The sequence below is a fragment of the Balaenoptera ricei genome, chromosome 2 (assembly GCF_028023285.1).
Source record: "Balaenoptera ricei isolate mBalRic1 chromosome 2, mBalRic1.hap2, whole genome shotgun sequence".
NCBI lineage: Eukaryota > Metazoa > Chordata > Mammalia > Artiodactyla > Balaenopteridae > Balaenoptera > Balaenoptera ricei.
Genome location: NC_082640.1, coordinates 166,814,896 through 166,828,339, shown reverse-complemented (window position 1 = coordinate 166,828,339; position 13,444 = coordinate 166,814,896). Strand labels below are relative to the sequence as shown.

At 42.9% G+C, this 13,444-nt stretch overlaps 1 protein-coding gene across 1 annotated transcript; it reads right to left on the bottom strand.

The window, feature by feature from the left end:
- Positions 1 to 691: 691 nt before the first annotated feature.
- LOC132360721 (serine/arginine-rich splicing factor 7) lies at positions 692 to 1,736 on the bottom strand. Its single transcript, XM_059915808.1, has one exon. The coding sequence runs from the start codon at positions 1,642 to 1,644 to the stop codon at positions 928 to 930; it is 717 nt and encodes a 238-aa protein (XP_059771791.1). The 5' UTR covers positions 1,645 to 1,736; the 3' UTR covers positions 692 to 927.
- Between the last annotated feature and the right edge of the window lie 11,708 nt (positions 1,737 to 13,444).

Below are 13,444 nucleotides of genomic sequence, written 5' to 3'. Positions count from 1 at the left end.
AAGAGACAAAATTCATTATCTACACTGGGACATGTCGGGGAGAGAAAAGGGGAGAATATTAATAATTACACTGGGATAACACATGTAAATAGGGTGTTTGCTCACCCTTAGTATCTGACACCTTTAGGAAGAGTATCAAAAACATGATGGGAGAGGAGAATCTCTACCCCTAATACCCATGAAATCCACTAGAAATCTACTTCTTCAGCACATTTTGAAGGGAGGGAGGGAAAAGGAAAGGGGGAATCATGTTAAGTACTTAGTTACATGGTACTGAGGTCAAAGAAAACTAAGCTTCCCCCACTCTCCCCTCTCCCACTCATGCACAAAATGTCCAATTCTTCTTTTAAGCAAATGGTGAACCAATATTAATAAAGAAACAGAATTTAAAATATCCAACTTCAGATGCAGGGCTTAGATGAGTCAAACCCATGGCCCATTAACTGAATCTGGCCCACAGATACGTTTTGTTTCAGAGGTGTTTTTTTCTTGGATTTGAATTATTTGTCAATATAGAAAGATTGGAATACTGCACTTACACACTTGCATTTCCATCTTCCCTTGAACAACAACACCTGACAATGGGTCTACATTTCCGTGCATGGCAGTGAATGGTAGAGCTCACTAGTTGCTACCCCCTTGTCTTGATTGTTTTATTTTTTTATTTATTTTTTTTTTTTTTAATTAGAAACATTTTTTATTTTAAATGTGCCAAATAAAAACCCACATTTTCAGACCATAGGATGTTAATACATTCAACAAAAATTTATATTACCTTACTGCTGTGAATTTACAGAGTAATAGTCCAGATCCGTTTTGATTAGATGGTTGAATTACCCTTCCCTAAGTTACACTTTACAGACATCACAAATCCCTTATAATAATGTAAACAAAATAACTTTTCCCTAAAAGGTGAACTTGAGAACTTCAGTCCACTCTTTCAGGACTTGCACTTCTTCGCGGACTTCCTGATGGGGAACGACTTCTTTTTGGAGATGGAGATCTGGACTTCGATCGGCTGCTTCTTGGTCGTGAAAGAGACCTGGATCTTGATCTCGACCTGGACCGGGATTGGAAATACCTCGATCCTTTTATAGAACCAGACCTAGATCGTCTGAGTGAAGCTGATCTTGATCTACGAAGAGACACAGATCTTGATCGCCGAGGAGATGCTGATCTTGACCTCCTTCCCCTGCTCCTGCTGCGAGAGCGAGAGTATCGCCTACCTCTGGATCTTGAATGTGATCTAGACCGTGACCTGCTTCTTCTTCGGCGGCTATAGCGATGACAATCATAAGCATAATGTCCCTTTTCGCCACACTCATAGCATCTATCATTGGGATCAAAGGGACGTCGGGCAGGTGGTCTATCAAAACGAGATCTCCGAGGCATGCCTGTTGATAGTTCAACTCTCACTCGGGAACCACAAATCACTTTCCCATCCAGGCCTCGCACTGCATCTTCTGCATCTCTAGGGTCTTCAAATTCCACAAAGGCAAATCCCGGAGGATTTCTGGCAATCCACACAGTTCTTAAGGGACCATAATAACTGAAAGCCCTTTCTAACTCTCCTTTGCCAGCACCAGTTCCCAGGTTACCAACATACACCTTGGTTTCTCCTCCGTACCGCCCGTAACGCGACATGATGACTGGCCTGCGAGCTCGGCTCTTTCAGCTCGCAGCGCCCAGAGATCGATTACTACAAAACCTACTCCGCAGCCACACTCGCCAACGGTCCCGGCAGCACTACCGTCTTGATTGTTTTAGAATGAGAGGAGGAGTTGTGTGCAAAGGGTTTATTGGAAGTACTCTTGGGAGATATACTGTGAGAAAGTAAAGAGGGTAGAATTTGGCAGAGGAAAAAGGCAGCCTGAAATGCATTTGTCTTTGAGGTCTCAGGCAATCCTATGAGGAGCTCTGGAGTGGAGATGGGCCTTCAGGACTGTCCCACATTGAGGCACAGTGTCACTTAGCCCTTGAAAGGTCAACCTGATCTGGTCCCTATTCGTAAATTTCTCCTGCTAATTGACCTGGCCTCAATTATCCAGTCATTTGGGACCAAGTCATAGGTTCCATCTCTCACACTCTCTACCTGATAGGGGAAGAAAATAGATGTTCTCCAGGTAACTAAAAGCAGGTTTCTCCAATATTCCAGGTATTTGTTTGTTCCAGACTTATGGGATTACTGCATAAGTGGACTACAAAACATGGATTGTATTAATTATCTACTGCTGCATAACAAATTAATCCCAAAATCAGCAGCATAAAACAGCAAACATTTATTATCTCACAGTTTCTGTTCATCGGAAATCCAAGCATGGCTTCCCTGGGTGCTTCTGCCTCGAGGACTCTCACAAGGTTGCAGTTAAGGTGTCTACCACGGCTGCATTCTCATGCAAAGGCTCGACTGACGGAAAAGCCACTTACTAGCTCACTCACGTGGTTGTTGTCAAGATGCAATTCCCCATAAACTGAGAGGCTGAGGGCCTCAGTTTCTTTCCAGCTGTTAGTCAGAGGCTTTCCTCAGCTCCCTGCCACAGGGTAGCTCACAACATGGCAACTGGCTTCCACCACATCAAGCAAGCAGGAGGGAGCCAGCGTGCTACCAGGACAGGAGTCATGGACTTGTTGTAGCCCAATCTTGGAAGTGACATCCTAACACTTTTGCCTTATTCTATTCATTAAAATCAAGTGACCAGGTCCGTCAGACAGCTGGGGGGAAGGGATTACCCAAGGGCATGAATACCTGGATAGAAGGATCATTGCAGGTCATCTCAGAGGCTACCCACCACCTGGACCTTAACAAGAAGTTTATGGTCTAACTGGAGAGATAAAAACAGAAATACATATTAAATGCTGAATAGCCCTGTATATGTTAATAATAAAACTAGATGAAAATAAAAGTTTTTCATTTAGGAGGCAAAGTATATAGAACACCAAATGAGAGGTAAGGGTAACTAGTGCCATTCGAGTAGTTCAGATGAAGAACTGGCTGTGAGCTGGAGTAATCAGGGAAGGCTGTGTGGAGGTGATGTGCCTGGAGGTGAGCTATTTGAATGGATGATTACAGTCACAGGGTTCCATAACTAGACAGGTATTAATCAAGGATTCTTTAATGCCATTAGGAAAGACAAGATACACAAATGTGGCACAGACATGTGGCATGTGGTTGAATGCCAACAGTTAGCTTAGATATGCTTCTAATTGTATCCCTCCCCATTCTTTTTTTTTTTTTAAAGGGAACGCTATTTATTTATTTATTTTTGGCTGTGTTGGGTCTTCGTTTCTGCGCGAGGGCTCTCTCCAGCTGCGGCGAGCGGGGGCCACTCCTCATCGCGGTGCGCGGGCCTCTCACTATCGCGGCCTCTCTTGTTGCGGAGCACAGGCTCCAGACGCGCAGGCTCAGCAGCTGTGGCTCACTGGGCCCAGTTGCTCTGCAGCACGTGGGATCCTCCCAGACCAGGGCTCGAACCCGTGTCCCCCGCATTAGCAGACAGATTCTCAACCACTGCGCCACCAGGGAAGCCCCCTCCCCATTCTTGATATAAAGCCTATTAAGACTCCTTTAGATGCTTCCCTTAAACAAAAGACTAAGGAGTAATGCAAAGAGAAAATGTTAGGATAGGGAGAGGATAGAGAAAATGGAACAGGAATAATTTTCAATTGATTTTATGTGCAAGGCACTATAGCTTCAGAGCAGGGAGGTTCAGTCCTGAACCTGCCATAACCATAAATAAGAATAATTAATATTAAGAGCACGTTATGTGCCAGACACTGTAAGTGCTTTCCATCTATTTTGAAAGTGAACAACAACAAATGAACAAAGTTGGCTGGCCGCTCTCCAGTCTTCCCTTTCTGCTCCCTTCTCCTTATTTATATCTCTTCCTTCCCATTCAAGCCAGAGGCTCTTTCTTCCCTGAACCATTAAACTTACTCTCGAGAGAATACAGACTCCAGTCATTCACAGCTCAGTGTGTTCTTAAGTCACACCTAAGGTACTTTCATTATGAACCTTATTACTGACTTCTAAATGAAAGGCATTTTTCCTATAAAAGACGTTTCAGGCATCAGTGGGCAGGTAGGAGCCATAATTCCCATTTGGAGGATCAAGGGAGTGGTATTTCATTCCCTGAAATGAAACCATAAGAGGAGTTGCCTACTCATCAGGTTAGCCTTGGACTTGACCCATGTAATGGGTATTTGGTTAACAAATAGGGTCTTTCAGCCACATACACATTGACCTCCTGACCTGGCCCAAAGGGGCCACTTTTCCATTCACTAATGAGGTAGACTTTGGTTTCTTCCTGCGCCAGTTAGAAGTGTGATATTTTGTTTCTCTTTAAATCCCTAAAACCTGAGAGAACAAAGTTGTCAGAGACTCCTGCTGGTGAGTATCGGAGACAATCTGAGCCATTTGAGAAAAATCTGTTTTTCCTCTTCCCAGGGGAGCTGGTGAGGATCATATAACAAGCCAACTGGAGGCCTCGCTGTGCCTGCAGCCGCTGCCATCCTTTCTGCCCGTGGTCTTTCCTGTGAAACATGCGGGCTTGCAGCAGGGCTGACAGCAACTTTTCAAAAGCCCCCACTTTTCCTCATTAGGAAGGAGAAGTCCACTCATCTGTGTCCCTACCAGGAGAGTCCAGTTCGCAGCATTTTGGTTTGAAAAAAGCTTTTTCTAGAATGGGTTGAAAAGGAAGCAAAATGTCTACTTTTGATCTACAGTTATCTTCAGGGCTCTACCTTTACGCGTCTCGCTACCTTTAACAATCTATCGTGAACAAGGGGTTTATATTTTGAACATTTGCCGTTGAAGCTTTTTTAAGTATATTCCTGTTTAAAGCCATGTATGTAACTGAAAGAAATAGGAGGAGCATTTTTAAACAGGAAGTCTGTCCAACCACAAACCTTTAACCTTATGGGGACCCCTGACCGCACTAAACTTCAATGGATAGGAGCCGCTATTCTGATCCCAAGTTCTTAAAATTCTGTGAGACTCAAGTAATTAAGTCTTGGTCTCTGGTTTGACCAGGTGAGTGGTCACGATCTGTCTGCTCAGCTCACAAAATGTTATTTTAATTGGATTGTGTATTTCCAAGACGGGAATTTTAAAAGGATGGCTAACTCCAGCCTACACAGAATGCAAAGGAGGAAAACCATACACTGGGTCGTGAGAGGTGGGTCAAACCATTTTGCTATCTCACACTTTAGATTAATTCCTTTCTTCTCCTTGCCAAAATGGTTCCAGAACCTGGACACACACATTCACACCCCTAAACATACACACGTGCATTCATGCTATCATTAGTTGGGAAGAGTCTTCACCTTGGCTTGTCTAACATTTTCTCGGCTTCCACCCAAGAAAAAAAAACCTTACTCCACTTTTAACAGCAGGACTACTTCTTCACACTTCTGCAGCCTAAACATCACACAGTTTATGGTATCAGCCTTTAAAAAAAAGACAAAAAACCTTGTGCTTTCCTAACTAAAGGGAAAGAAAGGTCAATATAAATATTGAGAGGGAAGAAATTGCTCCTGGAAGCCAAGCAAAGTGAGAGAAAGAAGTTAGCATTTGCTTAGTACCTACTGTGTGTTGGCACTCTGTTTTTGTTTTCTCATTTCAAGAGAGTTTCTCTCTCTCTATTTTTTTTTTTTTTTTTGTATGTTATGGTCTCCACCTGATCACACATCAGTATTTTTTTTTCCTTAGAGCAACACTGATCTATGCATCCACTCAAACTAATGTTTCTGCCTCGACTGCCTCATTTAGTGGGAAGAACGATTTCAAAATGTTAGTGTAAATAGAAAAGGGAAAGAGACATTGTAGAATTTGTCAGGATAAGAGATTTGTAAGCACATTTTTAACCAGAAGAAAAAGGAAACTCTTGGTATTCTCTCTCCTGTTAATCATAACACAGTCTTCTTTCAATAGAAGTTCTCATTTCTCGTTCTGCTTTAGCATAAATCAGATTTCTGACATAGGAAACTAGGTTATAGACTAAAAATGTGAATGTGTAAGAAGACTGGATATCTGTAACAGTTAGTCTCTTTAACTAGTAAAAGGTTTATCAAGGAAGACACAACTCAAAGCAATTATTTGTAATAAAAGTAAGGAATCTAAGAGACATTGTAATATGGAATAAGGCAGTTTTTCTAACTTCTGTATTTTTCAAACATAACATAGTGTCAGACATTGCTTGAAGCATGTCAAAAATATTCTTATTTAATCCTAAGAGTGGTACTAACATTTTACTCCTCATCTCATAGGTGAGGAATTTGAAAACAGAGATTAACTGCCCAAAGTCTCTCAGCTGCTAAGTGTCTGGGCTGGGATTAGAACAAGGCACTTATGGCTAAAGAATAGATACCCTCAATCATAGTGTGATCTGGCCTCTATTCTAAAATGATTGTAAAATACAGAGCAGATCAATCACAAGTCTTTTATGATGAGTACACAAATCTCTAGTTGTATAGATCTGTATATTTGAATGTGAGGCCAGGGATTGTAGTAGAGACCTGAAAACCAGGACAACTGGCCAGGTGCTTGAGAGACAAGTTTGGCGGTCCTAAAAACAAAGGTCAAGTGTGAGACTCCTTCATGAAACTAACAAAGCATTATGCAAAGCCACAGCAAGCCTGAATTGAGAACACGTTTGCTGTTCTGGTTTTAATGCTTAATGAACAATTATGGACTTGAATAAAAAGCCTAGAAACAGTTAAGGAGAAAGGTGACTTTATATCTATAGATAGGTAAGGAAGATAAGAATCCCTCAGGCTAGAGAAATAGAGGGAGGAAAATCAAAGTCAGTGCTATTTGGACGAACACATCAGACAAGTAAATCAAGATGCTCCTTACCCAAGAGTACGAGTTTGTTTAATTTGTTGACTCAGGAGATGACATAATCTGAAACTATAACAAAGATATGAAAAACAAGTCTAACAGGAGTTAAATTCATAGGTGATACATTAACAGTAAGTTACTAGAAGAAGCTGTTGTGCGTGGCAAATATCCTCTCTACAGCTCACTTTGCTCTATCCCTTGTAATTCTAGAGTTAAAATATCTGTAATTTCATGAATTCATTTGTTGCCTTGTTTAGAATCCCTCTTGTGCCCCATTAGATCCACACTAGACGGTAGGCATCCCGAGAGCACAGACCACATCACTAACATCCTCGTGTTACCCTTAGCATGCCCAGGCATATATACATTAAGTGCTCAGACATAATCATAAAAAAATTTTTAAATGGAATGAGAATCTCAACCCGAAGTTAGAACATTGGATCTACATTCAAAAACATTAATTTTGTTTTTGACTCGCTTACTAATTGGCAGCCCTATAGGTCTACTCTATGATATTTCCCCGAAATGCATTATCTTAACTTCCTACCAAACTAGAGATAGTCTGACGGATTATCTGTACGAGCAGAGACAAGAAAGGTTTGAAACTTTTTCTTTGAGTTCTATAGAAATATCAAGCAGGATTTGAACCTAACTCAGCCCAATTCTATAATAAAATTCCTGCTTTTTAAGTTTCACCATACTACCTCTCAGAATCCTCACCACCCTGGACCTAACCTTGAGAGTCCAAGCCTTGCCTTTTACTTCTCACCAACCTTTCTGCCCCGCTTCTACCCCCTTCCCAGGGGCACCAACAAAGTGCCTCATACCTCCCCTCCAGCTCCCTGCAGAAGATGAGGTAGGAAAGAAGAAAGGTTGGAATGATCAGTCCATAATGCTACTTGTGCAGAGAAGAGTTAACATAACTGATTGTATGTATGTGAGACTGCTATCTTTGGAAAGGCCTGCTGCAAGCTTGGCCCTTGGCTGACATTTAGGAACTGGGATTTGGGGAGTTTTCCCACTATTTCCAGAACTGATAAGAATGGCTCACTGTGCCTCAACTATTTGCACAAACAATATCGTTTATTCTGAACACCTGCTTTTATTCTGGGAGTCTGGAATTTTAACGTGTCAGGCAGAGGGTACCTATGTGATCAGTCCTCAATTTAAAAACTTGGATAGTAAGTCTCTAATAAGCTTCTCGGGTAGATAACATTTCACATATGTTGCCACAACTCATGGCTGGAGGGATGAAGAGCGTCCTATATCTCTCTACTGGGAGAGGCTTGAGCCTGGTTTCCTCCAGACTTCACCCCACATGCCTTTTCCCTTTGCTCATTTTGTTTTGTATCTTTTCACTGTAATAAATCTTAGCTATGTCCACTTTGTGCTGAGTCCTGTGAGTCCTCCCAGCAAATTACTGAAACGGTGGGGGGGGGGGGGTGTTCTTGGGAGACCCCCTGCCCAACACACTACTCATTGCAGCTCTGCTAAAAATTTTCTTGGGGGAAGAGAGAGGATTGAAGAATGAATTGGGGGCTTTCCTGGTGGTGCAGTGGTTAAGAGTCCGCCTACCAATGCAGGGGACACAGGTTCAGGAAGATCCCACATGCTGCGAAGCAACTGAGCCCATGTGCCACAACTACTGAGCCTGCGCTCTAGAGCCCGTGCACCACAACTCCTGAGCCTGCGTGCCACAACTACTGAAGCCCACACATCTAGAGCCCGTGCTCCCCAACAAGAGAAGCCACCACAGTGAGAAGCCCGCGCACTGCAACAGAGTAGCCCCTGCTCGCCGCAACTAGAGAAAGCCCTCACACAGCAACGAAGACCCAACACAGCCAAAAATAAATAAATAAATTTTTTTAAAAAAAGAAGAATGAATTGAAGTTTGGAGACTCTCTGGAGATCCCTAGAATAATTCCAAGGATTATGCTGGAACTCTATTGCCCACACTATGCTATTTATTGTTTGGGGGGGGGGGGAAATTCCCATTATCCTCAAAGACACATAAAATTACACATTATCTTAGCTATAGAATAAGGTTTTGCTGGCACTCCGAAATGGCCAGAAAGTATGGATGTAGAGTAGCCTCCAGGATCTGTCCTTAAGGAGACAGGCAATGTGAATGCTCTAAAAACAGCTTCAGAGTATTTACAAACCATGGCATCCTTTGGGATGGGAAAGCTCTCTGTAAACAAAAGGTGATTTGCCTGAGCTTTGTTCTCAAAATAAACATGCTTTTGATGAAAAAATGGCCTTACTTGCTGGTGAAAAATTTCAGGAGAGTTTCCTTTTTCTCCACCCCCCTATGATTAAAATAAGCACCTATCTGGATTTGTATTTCTAATGACAACGAAAAACATATGGGGCCATCACCGTTATCTCAATCACTGACACATCTCCTGAGGATCAAGGCAGGACAGTAAACATGGCTGCGTCAAAGAACACTGGGGAGAATAAAATTACCTTCGCAAGGAAGAGGAAACTCTAGAGACTTTTTCGCTATCAATATTAGATTGGAAGAAGCAAACAGACAAAACAAAAGTCTATAAGCTGAGTTCAATTTTCTTGATGAGCGCTGTTGAATTAGTTGTTTTGTGGAGGCGTTTTTTTTTTTTTTTTTTTTTTTTTAATCGTTTTTCTGCAACGCATGGATTTTATCCAAACCAGGCTAGGGAACTAGGGCTTTCTGTGTCTATTGCCAGATTAGATCCTTGCCTAATAAATGAGTTTTGTGAATCCTGACTGCAGCAATTTACTCCAGAGAGTTTCCTTCTGTCAGTTTCTCTGGAGTAGGGAGATTGGGCTGGGGGGAGAGGGAGGGAGGGGCGGGGATGGGTTTATTACTCCCAATATGCTCTGTGCTGTTGTGACTGGCTGTGCATATGCCTGGAACCCACGGCATATGGCCCAGGGGCTGCCAGTGACCCGCTTAGCAGCTGTCTCCAGTATATTTTGACATAAAAGCCATTATATTTTTGGCTGGCTAATTGCTTTTTATTAAACAATTGTTGGAAGTTGGCTGGTAACTTTTATGAATTTAAAATGAAAGCCTCGCTGAGAACTTCTGAAAGCAAACACTGCTTGGTCCACCTGGGAAAATTTGAAAGGGCTGGCATTCCATCTGCCAAAGAGGACCTGCATCAGGCACAGCAGCTGAGAACTAGAGAATGACAGTTTCTACTTCTTGAAGTACTGGGTTCTCCTGAAAGGCCAATGCATGGTTACCCTCTTTAAGATCTGCTGGGGAAATATAAGTTAAAAAACAAACAAAAAAACCCAACACCTCTTCTCCCAACCCAGAAATCCTCTCTACAAAGGTAGCAGAGAATAAAATCACTTTTTTTAATTGAAAAAGCATTAAACCAGAGTGTGATGCACATCACAGGCAATCCACTAAGAGTCTGCAAAGACAGAAAGAAAGCATATTTGCAAGATAAATCATAACTACTCCTCAAGTAAGAGGACTGGACAGCACCATTTGTCACACATAATTCATCCTAACTTTACCCAGTAATTGGGGTGACCATCTCTGTTAACTAGGTAACTTTATCCAAAAGGGAGGAGAGAGGTATGTTTATGACAAGAGGTAGTTGTACAATTTGGAACAAGGCACCCACTGAAGTTAGTCCGCGATCCCCCCAGAGAAACTGGGAGGCAGGGTACCATCTCCTTTGATGTTTCTGTTTCAAAGAGAAGGCTCCCAGGTCCTTGGGAAAAGACATTCCTGGGTCATAAAGTTGACAAAAGGCTTATTCTGTTTCTAGAAAGATGCATTTCAAAGAGACAGAGAAAGTACTTACTTACATTTACAAGTTTTTTAAGGGTAAATGTTCTGACAAGAAGGGACAGGAGGGAAAGGTCTTCCTCCTTATTTCAACAGGGAGAATTGAGTCTCTTATTTTTCAATCGTATTTGTCCTTACAGGTCTTATTTTCCAATGACAGGTATTAGGGTTTCTCTAGGGACCAAGCTGTACCTCAGATTCCCAAACCACTGAAGATAAAATTAAGTGCAATGAATTATTTTGCTCATTTTTATACCTAAGTCCTTCTTAAGAAAGAAAAAGAAAAAAGAAAGGCAAGGAGGGATTAAAGAGGAAAATATATAGAGAAGATAAAAGGGAAATTACACAGCAACTCATGGATATTTTTTCAAGTTATTTAGCAGTTTTTATATGGATCTCTAATGTAGAGAGGAGAATGGCCTTAAAAAAGGAAAAATGGAGAAGAAACACAGATTTTTCTCTCCATCAGTTCCATTCTATTCTGAGGCTATACACAGATTCTACCCTTAACTCCAGTCTGAGATCCCCTAAATGTTGGCCATAAGGGGAAGCAGGAAAGAAAGTGTAAAAGACTTTGGAGCAATTCATCACCAAACCAAGAAAAATTCTTCAAACTGCAGATGCTCTGGGCATGTCACTCCAGACATGCTGAATTTTGCATTCCTATAAGACACCAAGTCCTCCTTTTCTGGGGCCTTTTCCAAGGGCCCCTCTACCTGAAGCACTTTCATCTCTGTGCCCACCCCATCTCCTCCATCCATCTCTTCACCTGGTTAACTCCTCCTTATCCTTCAGGTCTTAGCCTCAATGCCATTTCCTCTGAAGTCCCACAGAGTAGACCCCCCTCTTACAGGCTCCCACGGTCCCTTGCGAATCCCCTCAGGTAACACGTCACACTTGCGCTCACAAGTAAGGCAACTTCCAGTGCAAACAGAGGGCAGGCAGTAACACAGATGAGTGAGCCAGTGGGGATCTGAGAGCACAGCAGCATATGCCCCTACGTAAAGACAGTCAACTCACTTTCTTCTAAAACATGCGCTGGCCACAACACGTATCTGCTGATCAAACGTAACTTAGTGGCTGTGGAGCTGCAGCAAAGGAAGGAGGGGCAAATGACAAATCACGTAGCAGGAGTTAAGGGGTGGACTCTATCTACCGGGGGAACTTGCAAACCAGGGCTCATCCAAGAGAAGTCTACTGTCCCACATTCTCTCATCATCCCTCAGACAGCCTGCAGGGCAAGGGAGAAGCTTGTGGACACAAAAGGTTTCTGTTCTGGGAGGGATATGGGACGCTGCCCTCCTGCTCTTCTACCTTCTTATGGTACAAGCAGGAAAGCAACCTTATCAGTGGGAAAACAGGGAGAGAGTATCAGCCCTGCAAAGAATTGTCAGGGTACCAGCTGCCAGCACCTGGCAACCTTGCAAGAAGGTAGAAGCAGGCTGCTGGAGGGTGGAGACCCTAGTCCCATAAGAAGTTGTGTTTGAGTACAGTGCCTTCCACTAGGGAGGGCGAAGCCTTCTCCCAAGCACTCTGAGCTTCTGGGATCATTCGTCAATTTTTCTTCTCTCTCTTCCATGGGGCGTCACTAGCCCATAACTCTGATGGCTCTGTCTTTCCTGCCTACAAGACTGTATCATTTCTGTCTTTACCTAGTTGTATTCTTGGAGCCTGACTCAGTGCCTGGCATGTACTAGGAGCTAGAAAAATGTATGTGTTGAATAAATGAAGAATCATCTTCATAGCTTAAACAGGTAGCCTAGGATTGCCATCTAGAGGTTTTACTGTCTCTGAGAAAAATTGTCCTGTGAAAACTGCAATGTGGGAAGCAGGAAGGAAAGCATTCCTTGTGTCTGGCTGTTATCATTTACTCCCATCCTCCTCCTTTCAGTGAAGCCTCCTTTATTCTCCAGGGCTTTGCTCCATCTCATTAATGTTAATATCTTATCTAACCTTTCCTCGGCTCTCCGAAGTGATGGGACTTCTATTCCACTGCCTAATCGCTCTTACTTTTCATCTTTCAAAATGTCCACCCTAAACTTTTTCCTCTATAGCTTCAGGCTATTTCATGCCTCTTCTGAGACTTAATCATCTTTCTCTTTGCCTGGGTTAGCTCAGAGAAGTAGATTGAAAAATGCAGAAGGGCTTTAGAAAAACAAAGGAGAAATCCTGCATTGGGTACATTCTTTTTCTTTTTTTTTTAAATATACATTTACTTATTTATTTTTGGCTGCGTTGGGTCTTCGTTGCTGTGCACAGGCTATTCTCTAGTTGTGGCGAGTGACGGATACTCTTCATTGTGCTGTGCGGGTTTCTCATTGCGGTGGTTTCTCTTGTTGCAGAGCACAGGCTCTAGGCGTGCAGGCTTCAGTAGTTGTGGCACGTGGGCTCAGTAGTTGTGGCTTGCAGGCTACAGAGTGCAGCCTCAGTAGTTGTGGTGCACGGGCTTAGTTGCTCCGCAGCATGTGGGATCTTCCCGGACCAGGGCTCAAACCCGTGTCCCCTGCATTGGCAGGCGGATTCTTAACCACTGCGCCACCAGGGAAGTCCTGGGTACGTGCTTACAACCAGTAAAAGGTTCATTCATCACACATCCCCCCTTTCCACTGGGAGATGAGGTCCTCCTGGTGGAGGGTTTGATGTCAAGTCACGGGCAGGGGAATGAACAGATTTGCCTGCCAACCTGATCCCAGAATAAAATTAGAGCTGAGAGCCTGCCATTTCTTCTAAGTACCTACACTGCTTGCAAAAGACCAGAAGTTTTCTATCAAGGTCACACTCTCTTCAGATCAATGAGCAAAGGAGATCACAGATTT

What these genes read in the sequence shown, in the direction of transcription:
- LOC132360721 (XM_059915808.1), bottom strand. Translation starts at nt 1,644, where the DNA reads ATGTCGCGTTACGGGCGGTACGGAGGAGAAACCAAGGTGTATGTTGGT.